The sequence below is a fragment of the Giraffa tippelskirchi genome, chromosome 7 (assembly GCF_054371585.1).
Source record: "Giraffa tippelskirchi isolate mGirTip1 chromosome 7, T2T-mGirTip1v1.2.pri, whole genome shotgun sequence".
Classification (NCBI taxonomy): Eukaryota; Metazoa; Chordata; class Mammalia; order Artiodactyla; family Giraffidae; genus Giraffa; species Giraffa tippelskirchi.
Genome location: NC_137281.1, coordinates 21,983,156 through 21,997,442, shown reverse-complemented (window position 1 = coordinate 21,997,442; position 14,287 = coordinate 21,983,156). Strand labels below are relative to the sequence as shown.

The window sequence follows — 14,287 nt, the reverse complement described above, 5'->3', positions numbered from 1 at the left end:
AGAGACCCCAGAAAGCTCCCTTGTCCCTTCTTCCATGTGAGTGAGAAGATAGCATCTGTGAACCAGGAAGCAAGCTCTCACCATACACTGAATCTGCCAGTATCTTGATCTTGGAGCTCCCAGCCTCCAGAACTGTGAGAAATAAATGTTTGTTGTTTAACCCTCACAGTCTATGGTATTTTATTATAGCAACCCAAACAAACTTAAGACAGCATGAATACTAGATCATGGGTGGTCCTTCAGAACAATTTTTTATTTCTTCAAGACCTTGCAACTTTTATTTTCTCAGCTTCTAATTCTTTCACTTATGTTGCTGTTTGGTTGCCCAGTTGTGTCCAACTCTGCAACCCCAATGACACACCACGCCTCTCTGTCCCTGTCCATCTCCCGAAGTTTGCCCAAGTCCATGTCCATTGCATTGGGGGATGTCATCCAGCCATCTCATCCTCTGATGCCCTCTTCTCCTTCTGCGCTCAATCTTTCACCTATCAGTTCAGTTCAGTCGGTCAGTTGTGTCCAACTCTTTGCGACCCCATAGACTACAGCTCACCAGGCTTCCCTGTCCATCACCAACTCCCAGAGCTTACTCAAACTCATGTCCATCAAGTTAGTGATGCCATCCAATCATCTCATCCTCTGTCATCCCCTTTTCCCACCTTCAGTCTTTCCCAGCATCAGGGTCTTTTCAAATAAGTCAGTTCTTCACATCGGGTGGCCAAAGGATTGGAATTTCAGCTTCAGTATCAGTCCTTTCATCTATAATATAGTGTAAATTTGAATCCTATACCTATACATGGGACTTTGAGTTCTTGCAGGGATGTCTTTCCCTTATTCAGAATACAAGGTAGAGGACAGGCTTCATCACTGCCTCCCTAGACCCATAGGTAGAATTTTTCTAGTTCCCTTTTTGGAAACAGTCATTCTTTCCAAGGTCCTGGACTTAGCAAGGATCTAAGTTCAGTTCCTCATTCCCTCCCAGATAAGAGCATAGCCATATGCCCTGTTTCTGTGAGGGTGCTTAAACTGAAGCCATTACATCATAAAATTGTATATACTTTACAAATCTCTGAGTTCTTTTTTTAATTTCTGAAAGTGAAGATGAAAATCAGTCACTAAGTTGTGTCTGACTCTTTGATGACCCCATTAACTGTAGCCTGCCAGGCTCCTCTGTCCATGGGATTTCCCAGGCAAGAATACTGGAGTGGGTTAACATTTCCTTTTCCAGGGGATCTTCCTAACCCAGGAATCAAACCCAGGACTCCTTCTTGGCACATGAGTTTTTTATTTCTAGCACCTGATAAATTCCTCTTTCTTCTTTTTAGACTTGGATAAGTATTAAAGCTACATGTTTGTAATACTTTTAATGAGTTCTTTTTTATTTAAAGTGGAAGGGTGTGCTGAGTCAGCTTACTCTGCCCTGTTGTCAGAAGTTAATGTAGTTAACAGTGTTTATATATTTCTTGAGGTAGCGTTCTTAGAGAATCTGCATTGAGTCACTATGGCTGCTCATTAAAAATGTGGGTTCTTGGGTTTCATCTATGTTTTATTGCATCGAAATCTGGAGACGGTGCTAGAGAGCATCTGTTTTATTGTGGACTAAAAAATAAGTGTGTAGCAAAGTTGCAGGAAATGATTTATATAGAGAGAAATCAATTGTGTTTCTAGATGGAGAACAATGGGAAATTGAATTTTTACAAAAGCAATATTCCTTACAAAAGCATTAAGAAATATGAATTACTTAAAGATAAACTTGACAAAAGATGTGGAAAACTGCAAAACATTGCTGAGAGAAATTAAAGACCAAATTGAATGAAGAACAGTACCTTGTTAATATGGGTAAATTAAAGATGAGGATGTCATTTTTCTCCAAAATTCATTTATAGATTCAGTGCAATTCAAATTAAGATCCAAGTTGCTTTTTTTTTTGAGAGAGAAATTGACAAACTCATTCTCAAATTCATATGGAAATGCAAAGAATCTAGAATCGTACCAAAACAACTTTGGGATAGAAGAATAAAGTTGGAAGGCTACTATGACTTGATTTCAAGACAACTTTAAGCTATGATGATCAGGATAGAGGCTTCCCAGGTGACTCAGTGGTAAAGAATCTACCTGCCAATGCAGGAGGCACAGTAGACGCGAGTTTGATCCCTGGGTTGGGAAGATTCTCTGAAGGAGGAAATGGCAACTCACTCTAGTATTCTTGTCTTTAAAATTCCATGGACTGACCCCTGATGTGTTACAGTCCATGGGGTTGCAAAGAGTTGGACATACCTAAGTGACTGAGCACGCACACAGTCAAGATAATCCGGGATAATATCCTCATCTCAAAATTCTTAATCACATCTTTTGTCATGTAAGATAGTATTCACCCTTTTGTGGTATGAGGTAATATTTATAGGTTCCAAGAATTAGGACATGGTAATCTTTGGGGCCATTATTTGGCCTACCACTGATCCTATGTTGGTGCCCAGTTGTTTTAGCTCTTTATACTATGTAGTCCATCTTTCCTACTGATTCTCAGCACCTGCTCTGTTATAAGTCAAATTTACATATATGTGTGCATTAATTGGAGAAGGCAATGGCACCCCACTCCAGTACTCTTGCCTGGAAAATCCCATGGATGGAGGAGCCTGGTAGGCTATAGTCCATGGGGTCGCCAAGAGTCGGACACAACTGAGCGACTTCACTTTCACTTTCCCCTTTCATGCACTGGAGAAGGAAATGGCAACCCACTCCAGTGTTCTTGCCTGGAGAATCCCAGGGATGGCGGAGACTGGTAGGCTGCCGTCTATGGAGTCGCACAGAGTCGGACACAACTGAAGCGACTTAGCAGCAGCAGCAGCAGTGCATTTATTCTGAGTTTTGTATTCTGTCTCCTCTGTTATTTTGCACTTTTTGCCCCAATACCACACTCTCCTAATTACAATGTATTTATAATAGGTTTTAATATATGAAAAGGCAAGTCCCCTCACTTAGTGTATCTTTAGAAATGTCTTGGTTAATATTGGCCCTTTGATTTTTACACTTAAATTTTATAAAGAACCATCAAATTCTACCTGCTGGCATTTTGTTTAGTAGCACATTAAAATTATAGATTTAGATCAGTTGGAGAAAACTTGGCAATTTTATAACATCGAGTCTTCCTTCAAAACATAACCTAGTTCTCCATTTATTTAGATATTTCTTAATATCTTTCAATCCCAAAGAAAGGCAATGCCAAAGAATGCTCAAACTACCGCACAATTGCACTCATCTCACATGCTAGTAAAGTAATGCTCAAAATTCTCCAAGCCAGGCTTCAGCAATACGTGAACCGTGAACTTCCAGATGTTCAAGCTGGTTTTAGGAAAGGCAGAGGAACCAGAGATCAAATTGCCAATATCCGCTGGATCATCGAAAAAGCAAGAGAGTTCCAGAAAAACATCTATTTCTGCTTTATTGACTATGCCAAAGCCTTTGAATGTGTGGATCACAATAAACTGTGGAAAATCCTGAAAGAGATGGGAATACCAGACCACCTGACCTATCTCTTGAGAAACCTGTATGCAGGTCAGGAAGCAACAGTTAGAACTGGACATGGAACAACAGACTGGTTCCAAATAGGAAAAGGAGGACGTCAAGGCTGTATATTGTCACCCTGCTTATTTAACTTATATGCAGAGTACATCATGAGAAACAGTGGGCTGGAAGAAGCACAAGCTGGAATCAAGATTGCCGGAAGAAATATCAATAACCTCAGATATGCGGATGACACCACCCTTATGGCAGAGAGTGAAGAAGAACTAAAGAGCCTCTTGATGAAGGTGAAGGAGGAGAGTGAAAAAGTTGGCTTAAAGCTCAACGTTCAGAAAACTAAGATCATGGCATCTGGTCCCATCACTCCATGGGAAATAGATGGGGAAACAGTGGAAACAGTGTCAGACTTTACTTTTTTGGGCTCCAGAATCACTGCTGATGGTGACTGCAGCCATGAAATTAAAAGACGCTTACTCCTTGGAAGGAAGGTTATGGCCAACCTAGATAGCATGTTTAAAAGCAGAGACATTACTTTGCCAACCAAAGTCCGTCTAGTCAAGGCTATGGTTTTTCCAGTGGTCATGTATGGATGTGAGAGTTGGATGGTGAAGAAAGCTGAGCGCCGCAGAATTGATGCTTTTGAACTGTGGTGTTGGAGAAGACTCTTGAGAGTCCCTTGGACTGCAAGGAGATCCAATCAATCCATCCTAAAAGAGATCAATCCTGGGTGTTCATTGGAAGGTCTGATGTTGAAGCTGAAGCTCCAATACTTTGGCCACCTCATGCGAAGGGTTGACTCATTGGAAAAGACCCTAATGCTGGGTAGGATTGGGGGCGGGAGGAGAAGGGGACGACAGAGGATGAGATGGTTGGATGGCATCACCGACTCAATGAACATGGGTTTGAGTAGACTCCGGGAGTTGGTGATGGACCGAGGGGCCTGGCGTGCTGCAATTCATGGGGTCGCAGAGAGTCGGACACGACTGAGCGACTGAACTGAACTGAATATCTTTCAGTAAAATTTTACAATTTGTTCCTTGAAGGTCTTAAGTATATTTTATTAGATTTATTCCTAGGTACTTTATATTTTTGTTGCTATTTTAAACAACATCTTAAAGTTAATTTTTGACTGTTGCTCTCTATAGAAATGCAGTTGATTTTTGTATATTAATTTGGTAACCATCAATCTTACTCTGTCATATTAATTTTAAAAAGTGTTTATAGATTCTTTAGGATTTTTCAGGTAAGGTCATCCTAAAATGTTAATAATGACTATTTGTTCTTTCCATTTATACATTTTCCCCATTTTTCTTGTCTCATTGCATAAGAATGGAGCTCAAGGATCATATTGAACACCTAGTATATCTTAGATGGCAGGATTTTGAAAGCCTATGGTTACATTTTCTGATGTTTGATACAATGCAGTCTAGTGCATTCACAGATTTTAGGGCTGGGAAAGAGGTTTTATAGCACATCTCCCTGCTTCTTACCTGTGAAACCAGGACACTGTAATCATAAATGAGAAGCTTCTCTATTTTAAAAATATTTTAATATTTTGATCTTCTGTTAAAGACTCTGTCCTTAAAGCTTTCTAGTTCCTGCAGGCTTGTCTACCTTGCTGCCTTTTGCCAAAACAAGAAAAATCCCTGCTTTGAAAATCTTGTGGAAATGTAGCATTTGTAATGTAACACTAAAATTTAAATTAACCTTGCAAATGCAAGTCTGGGTATTACTTTACTCCTATTCTGTGCTGGGTTAGGGAGATGGCTAGCTACAAATAAGACAGTCACCTTTGAAGTAATTAATAATTCCCAAAGAAACATTGGCTCACTGCTTTATTATAACACATCTCCTTTTTTTTTTTTAAAGGAAGGCAGTCAAGGTAACAGATTGGGAAAGCTTTAAGCCTGACAATAATGAATAGGCTTGCAGTTTATTCCACAATACATTTGCAGTTCTCTTTCTTTGCCATTCTGAAAGTTGGATCTCTGTCAAAATACTTTTCTCTTGACCAGGGAGTACACATCACTACCTTCACAATAGGTTTGAAGATTAAAACTCTAAAATAATGGAGTAGGGTAATAAGGTTTGGGCTCTTTGAAATTTTTACTGATGTTCTAGAGTGTTGTCAAACTAGCACTTGATCTGTACTTCCAAGGATCACATGGATTGGGGGAACCCATTGAATAAATCAACTGTCCCAAATATTGCTAAAATTGCTCTTGTTTCTTGTAATCAAAACAATCCTTGCCTAATGACCACTGTGTTGCCAAGCACTAGAGGCTGCTGCTGCTGCTAAGTCGCTTCAGTCGTGTCCGACTCTGTGCGACCCCATAGACAGCAGCCCACCAGGCTCCGCCGTGTATGGGATTTTCCAGGCAAGAACACTGGAGTGGGTTGCCATTTCCTTCTCCAGTACACTAGAGGGGACAGAGACAAATATATGTGTGTGCGTGTGTGTGTGTGTGTATACTCAGTTGTGTCTGACTCCGTGGACCCCATGGACTGTAGCCCTCCAGACTCTTCTGTCCATGGAATTTCCCAGGCAAGAATACTGGAGTGGGTTGCCATTTCCTCTCCTAGGGGATCTTCCTGACCCAAGGATGGAACCCATGTCTCCTGTGGCTCCTGCATTGGCAGGTGTATTCCTTACCACTGTGCCACCTGGGAAGCTCAGAGACAAATATCCTTGTTTTTAAGAGGATAGTCATGGAGAGAAGGTATTAAAGATACAGAACCTAAATTGCAATAGAAGACAATGAAACATAAAATATCACAAGGAGTTATAATGATGGTAATAAATTAATTAATAACCAATGTCACTTGGTTGTTCAAAATGAATTTGCTTTAATACTGAAAATTACATCTAATGGAGCATCAGAATTATTTCAGATGTTTAAAATGTTACACGCAGAGCAAATACATAATTTTTCCTTAAATAGCTTGAAATTACAGTGGTATAAATTTAAGGAAAACCTATTAAATTATCAAATGTTTAGAGCATTGATTTTTGAGGGAGAACATGGAGAGACAGAAACTATTCAACACTGTTAATACTGTTGATATTTATGTGTAAATTAATGCAACCATTCTGGAAGACAATATGGCCATTACTGTCAGACTATCACATGTGCATCCTTTTGTTCTGGCATTCTACTTCCAATTGTGGTGAACTGGGTAATTTAGATTAACTTCCTCAGTCTCTCTCACACATACACACAATCTCAGAGCAACTAAAAGAATAAAAGAACAAGAAAAAATACTTTTTTAAACTTGTTTAGAAAGCAAAAGACAGCTGCCAAGACACTGAAGGATTTGCAGGCCAAGATCCACGAGAAGAAAGAAACCAAAACAGTCAGATCTGGGAGGCCTCTTTATCCTTAGTGACACTGACATTTGGTCAGATACTGCAAAGACTGAAAAATTAAATGGAGTTAGGAAAGAAAACATAGGAGTTCATCAGATGCCCAAGGAGAAAGGGCCCTAGAAATCCCCCATGCGTAAAGGTGGGAGTCAGTAAAGTGGGGACTAGAAATAAGTCCTTAAAAGAACTAGAGCTCAGCTTTGGATCGTTTTTCAGGTATAGAATAGATTAAGATGCTTCTCCACCAAGGTTCCAAGAGATAATTAATCCCCAATGTTCTAAGGTATCTTTTATATATGAGAAATTTAACTTCTCTTCTGTATGTAGGATGGTCCTCACTACCCTTCTTGGTAGAGTTGAGAAAATAGTCACTTCAGTGATTTGGTGCAGGGCTTAATTCTGTCACAGAATCTTGCTACTAGTAGTTAGATTCGGTTATCTGGGATCACTAATATCTCCTAGTTACCACCCAGTTCCTGGAGGAAGATAACATCTTCTTAGGGTTTTAAATTATATCTACAGTTTCTCATGTACACTGATCAGCCCTCCATCAAAAATAACCAAGTATATAAGGAGGTAACACAATCTGATGGAATATTAAGATAAACAATGAGAACAAACCCATAGAGAGCCAAGTAATAGAACTTTTCAGACACCGATTTTTTTAAATGTTCTCACTGAAAACATCGAGCAGAGGCCTGGGAACTAAAAAAAAATCCAATAGGAAGTCTTGCACTGAAAAGCTGTGATGACAAATTAAGAACTCAGTAGATGAATTTAATAGCCTGTTAGGTACAGCCAGAGGTAGATTTTGTAAACTGGAAATTAGATAAAGAAAATAACCAGGACACTAAAGCATGTAAGGACAAAAGGCAGAAAAGAGCATAAGAACTGAGGGGAATGAGGCAAAAAGCTTGTGTGTGTGTATGTGTAAAGAAATGGGAAAATGGAGCATAAGCAATATTTGAAGAGATAAAAACTTTAAAATTTTCCAAATTGTCGAAAGATATTTGTCCATAGATTCAAGAAATGCAGTAAATCTCACAAAGGATAAATCCTAACCACGAGAATGTTATAGTAAAACTGCTAAAAAACTAACAAAATCTTAGTGGTCAGAGAAAAAAACATAATATCTCAAAGGAGCAATAAGACAATCAACTGAGTTCTCAACAAAAATGGTAGAAGACAAGAAAGAATAGCATGATGTCTTCAAAGTGCTTAAAGAAAATATAGGAAACTGATCATAAATGTATTCAATGACATTAATTATACTATATGTTGTAATGAGAAGTTGGAAACCACTTAAATATCCACAGAAGGGACTGGTTAAAAGTATTTAGTACATCTTTAGCTGATGATATGTAAAAACGTTCCAGATGTATTCAGTCAGTTCAGTTCAGTCGCTCAGTCGTATCCGACTCTTTGTGACCCCATGGACTGCAGCACGCCAGGCCTCCCTGTCCATCACAAATTCCCAAAGTTTACTCAAACTCATGTCCATTGAGTCAGTGATGCCATCCAACCATCTCAGCCTCTATCATACCCTTCTCCTCCCGCCTCCAATATTTCCCAGCATCAGGGTCTTTTCAAATGAGTCAGTTCTTTGCATCAGGTGGCCAAAGTGTTGGAGTTTCAGCCTCAGCGTCAGTCCTTCCAATGAATATTCAGGACTGATTTCCTTTAGGATGGACTGGTTGGATCTCCTTGCAGTCCAAGGGGCTCTCAAGAGTCTTCTCCAACACCACAGTTCAAAAGCATCAATTCTTCAGCACTCAGCCTTCTTTATAGTCCAACTCTCACATCTGTACATGACTACTGGAAAAACCATAGCTTTGACTAGACGGACCTTTGTTGGCAAAGTATTGTCTCTGCTTTTTAAAATGCTGTCTGTGTTGGTCATAGCTTTTCTTCCAAGGAGCAAGCATCTTTTAATTTCATGGCTGCAATCACCATCTGCAGTGATTTTGGAGCCCAAGAAAATGAAGTCTGGATTCTATTTCCTCTACATGAAAGAAGCTGCAAAGTGAGGGTCAGATTAGACTCCTGGACTCAGATCTGTTAATGCCCTGCCTCTTCCTAAATCTAGGAAAAATCAGTGTGAGCATGTCTCTTGGAATCCCATGTCAACTCTCATCTTATGGTCATATTTTAGAGACCATTTCTCTTTGATTTAGAGAAATTATTTTCCTTTATAAGAAATTTAAGGATACAGTTAAGATATGGGGTTAAATTAAAAAAAATTTTCTTTTTTGGTGCCAGAAGATCAGTCTCACTTGCAATATAAGCTGTCCTCTAAAGTTAAGAAACTAGTAGTATTTTTGTTTCTTAAAGATAAGCTAATTATTTAGCATTGGTTAAATTACATTCCCTCAGTTCATTGCAGGGAGCTGTTGCAATAATCTTGACTGTTTTTGTTAATAAGAAGTTGTGGGTGATCTAGGGTAATAGAGCATCACTTACGATAATAAAATCTGAATTGTTTTTACAGGTCGAGAGATCCGTCTGCCCCTCCGAATCAAAGGGGAAGGAATGGGACCAAAGATTCATTTCAACTTTGAGTTGCTGGATATTGGAAAAGTTTTTGTTGGATCTGTACATTGTTATGAGGTAAACATTAAGATTGTTTATTGAGACTCAAAAGTATGCACTGTTTTTGTTTGATTTTATGTGTTTTTATTGATAGGAAATTTTTGCCATCATATTTTTTACCATTACTCACACCTATTTGGACCCCAAATGATCAAACTCCTCTCCCTCTCTCCCAGTCTTACTGAAGGAAGCAACTTTTTCCATCCCTTTCAGCCCTTCTGTTACAAAAGGCATCAAATTCATAATTTTATTGATTTTATCAGCATCATTTTGTGAATAGCAAAAGGGGACACTATAAATATTAATACATCTCCCTATCTGTTTAATGCTTGTTCTCTGACAACATAAATCCTACAGATCAGAGAATGGAAGACCTTTTACATTTTCCAGAATGTCCTAATGAGGATAGCTGTTTTCACACTTCAGCGTTTTCTCTAATTTAAAATTTTAGTTTAATTTTCTCTGATTTAAAAACCAATCATCCTGATTCCTGGAAGCGATCTCCCTGTTTTGTCTTTCCAATTAAGTAGAAAATGATTTTTTTACATGGTGTACCCATGGGTTCATGAGGATCAAAATTACTTCAGTGTCATTTCATCATTAAATTCATGTCTAGGACATTTGTTTACACTATATAAAACTATAACCTAGAAAGGTTATTGTAGAAAGATCCTAAAATTGTGTTTATATTTCTATAGCTATAAAAGCAAAAGCATTCATTTAGTGAGAGACAGACAGGCCTCAGGTTCCATGCTTTATTACGTGTGCATGCCTACATATGCGTGTGTCATTTCTAATTTTTATGTACCTGTTTTATAAATGAGAAATATGAGGCACATAGCAGTTAATTCAATATTCTTACCCTTCAGGTGTGTGGACCACACATATGTTAGTTCTCTTGGTCCTCACAAAACCCATATGAAGTAGGTATAATGACTGTCCCCATTTTATAGCTGAGGAAGCTAGATAAGGTAATGCTACATACTATAACAAACAAATACAATAACGTATCTATTTTGTTCCTAACATAAAGTCCCAGACAAGCTTGCTGATCAGCAGAGGGCTCTCCTCCTCTGGAGGATCAGAAACTCAGCCGCCTCCTATCTCGTGGCTCCGCCACCCCTTACCCCTCACATATGACTTGCAAGATTGCAGTCTCACATGTATCACACTGACAGTAGAAGAAAGAGCATGGAGGGATGTGCACAAGAGGTTTTTATGGGAGGCAATGCCGGCAGTGGCACGTATCACTTTTGTTCACATCCTGTTAGGGTCCGTGACTGCAAGGGTGACTGGGAAATGTAGTCTAGCTATCAGCGCAGAAGAAGAGGATGTAGGTCCAGTGAACAGCCAATTAGACTCTGCCACATTTGTTAAGTGACTTGGCAAGGTCACATAGCTTGGAAATGTTAGTGAGCAGTGACTAGGGCCCTATATCCTGGGGGAAGAGAAGGCCCTTTGCTGGCTTGTCAGTCTCTTGGCATCTCAGTATGGGCAAATCGAGTCTACAGGCAACTCACCTTTCAGCCCAGCCTAACCTGGCATGGAAGGTAAGTGCTAGCTGATGTTGAGAGCTTCCTGCTGTGTCATTTGTCATCACGTTCATCAGAATTAACAATGGCCCAAATGGGATGATGTGAAAGGTAAATAGAGATGTTAATGTCATGCTGATGTGGAATATACCTAAGAACACACTTTAAATGAAGTAATCAGTTGCATGACTATGATAAAAATGTAAAGTGGCACACCTACCATGTTGCATTGTGCTGTATTGCATTCTGAAAAAAATAGAGGGAAACAGGTAGGAATTCTTATTGAATTGATATTCTGCCTTTAATTTATCCAGAATAAATTTCACTTATACCTTACAGACTATGTCTTATAGATGCTGCAGCAGAAAAGAGCATTTAGTTCTGATGCAAAATGGATAGGGTTTGCCTGAATATAATAATAATTTCTTGCAAATTTTAAGAGAAGTGTACTTGAGCCTGTCACTTTCCACCTTCCCACATTTGAACAGTAACAAACCACAGCCAGCTAAATAAGTGTTAAATGAAGTGCACTGTTAGACTGGACAGTTTTGAGAGCTGTGCAGTGCCAGAGAAGGACATGGTAAGGTGCTTCTTATAGGAATATTTTGCACACACTGCATATTTAATGCTGATGCCTCATTGCATCTGTGTTTCAATTTATTACATTACCTACTTGAGACAAATTTGAATAACTAGCTATTTCTCTTAGTCATTGCTGAGCTTAGCAGATACATAAAGAATAATCCCCAAGAGCATACACTGTTCCCCAGTGTAATTAGAAGAAAAACAAATGAGAGGTGAAGTTCTTCTATAATTTCCCCCTCTCCAAGGAGTTGGACTACAGGGTAAGAGCATTACTAGTAATCAGAAGATGTCAGAATCGTGCTGCCAAACAATTTCCTGGATTCCGCATACATAAGTAGTTTCTGGTTTGTCGGGGGGAGAAGAATGAAATGCATATTCTTGAAAATAGAATTGGCCCCTTATAGAAAATCTGAGTAAGACAACAGAAAAGGCAATCCTTGCACCAGATCAGAGAGAACAAAGGTCCTTCAAGTTACCACCAATACCTTTGAGTTGCCTTCAAGTTACCACTATTACATAACTGTTGCATCTTAAGCACAGATAAATCTTAAACCCATTCGGCTTAACACTGGGTATATAAATATCAATCACTGTCATTTATGAACACTCATCACCACTCACTAGTCTAAAAGTAACATAAATTAATAAATTTCATTTTCATAGCAATCTGAGAAGTTAGTAGTACTTATATTTTACAGGTAGGGAAATAGGCACAGAGAAGCTAAGCAGGTTCTGCAAGGTCTCACAGCTTGTAGAGTCAGTGGAAAAGCTGTGATTTGAAACCAGGCATTTGACTTCTGAGACCATGGTCATAATCACTTTTCTACATGGTCTTTTTAAAAGGAGTAAAGAATAAAACATTCCTATGACCAAGGAACTTAGAACAAGGGAGATGGGAAATAAATGTAAAAAGATGAGTAACATCAAGTAACAGGTATCTTTTGGTGAATCATCCATCTTCTCTTGGCAGGAGCAGTTTCTTCCTTTGCAAGAGCCCCTGTCTCTATCCCAGTTATGCTCTTGATTCCTTCTTCTCTGCTCCTTAGGAGGCAACCTAATCTAGTGGACCCCTTGCTGCAGCTGCTGCTAAGTCGCTTCAGTCATGTCTGACTCTGTGCGACCCCATAGACGGCAGCCCACCAGGCTCCCCCGTCCCTGGGATTCTCCAGGCAAGAACACTGGAGTGGGTTGCCATTTCCTTCTCCAGTGCATGAAAGGGAAAAGTGAAAGTGAAGTCGCTCAGTCGTGTCCGACTCCTAGCGACCCCATGGACTGTAGCCTACCAGGCTCCTCCGTCCATGGGATTTTCCAGGCAAGAGTACTGGAGTGGGGTGCCATTGCCTTCTCCAAGATAATAGGATTTGGGTGGGTGTAGTGGACCCCCTACACCCACCCAAATCCTATTATCTTGGTTACCTAGTCCCCTTTTCTTATTACAACATCAAACATCTAGTCTGGGCCTTGAGTGCATTATCTCAATTAATAGTATAAATAGACTAGATCTCCTCTACCATACTTTCCTACAGCTTTGCCACCCCCTTTTTCTCTTTTTACCGCTATTATTGTCAAAACAGCAATCTGGAACAATCAACCACTATTTCCTCTGCACTTGTGCACTCCCTAAACATTTGCACTCTGGATTCCACAATCCTGCTCTACTGGAATTACTTTCTTCTTTGAGGGCAGGGATGGCCTAATTAAAAATAAAATATCTGTAGCATTTTCTCAAAGCTTATTCTCCTTGACCTCTGTCCACATTCAACCTCTTTTGGAAATTTTCTCTTGGCTTTCTCAGTTCCTGACATGCCTCACATACCTTTTTGAATCTTTCTTCATTATCTCCTCTTTTTTTTCCTCCAGTGTTTGAGTGTAGGTTGAGAGCACTTTCTACAGAGAGAGAATGGCTGTTCACTTGTTCAGGTGTAAACATTGGCAAGGAATGGAGATTGTGTTCTAGAAGTCCAGGAATAGAACTGTGTGGCAATACTACAGGTTCACGGCAGCAACTGTGGCAAGTGGCAGCAGGAGCAGTAGACAGAGCCAGCGTAGGCCTCTAAATGCCAAGCATGAGCTTTTTACACACACCTAGTGTGCAATCAAATATGGGCAAATTGGTTCCAGAAACTGATATATAGGAATAAAACTTCTCTGTAGTAAAACGGTAGCTTGCCCCTAAGCATCCCCAAACAGTTATCCCTCCATTAGAGTATGAGATGAAAATATCACAATAGGATGAAATCTAATGGTGCAACAAAGAGAATCTTTGCAATCTGGAATCCACAATTATATCTCATCTGCATTCTTCAAGCTACATTATAAAGATAGGCTTAGATAGTTCTTGCTCCTCTATTCTGACTTGATTTTTACTTTTCAGCATGTCACTTAATCCCAGCTTTCTCATGTGTATAAGAGAAAGACTTACCTTCCCTTGATAATTTCATGGATAGAATAAAAGGTATTTTAAGGTTCTTCTTAAGTGAATGTGATTATGATCAGTCTTTGTAGCATAAGTATAATACATATGACTAACTCCATTTTAAAGAGGAGATAAAAACACAAAATTACTTTCTGGCTTGGGACTCCTGTCTTTAAACAGAACACTGTTCATTTTCTCCCTGAAGTTTTTCTTTGGAGCTGTCTTCCTGCAGCTGTCTCTGTGTTGGTGCTTGTATGAAAATAAATCAGAGTCCCGTTGCCT

General features: G+C 39.4%; 1 protein-coding gene across 1 annotated transcript in view; it reads left to right on the top strand.

The window, feature by feature from the left end:
- HYDIN (HYDIN axonemal central pair apparatus protein) overlaps nucleotides 1–14,287 on the top strand; it is a 339,593-nt gene that overhangs the window by 111,029 nt on the left and 214,277 nt on the right. The window contains exon 11 of the mRNA XM_081512491.1: nucleotides 9,372–9,490. Coding sequence (XP_081368617.1) covers nucleotides 9,372–9,490 — 119 coding nt within the window. The remainder of the gene's footprint in view (nucleotides 1–9,371; nucleotides 9,491–14,287) is intronic.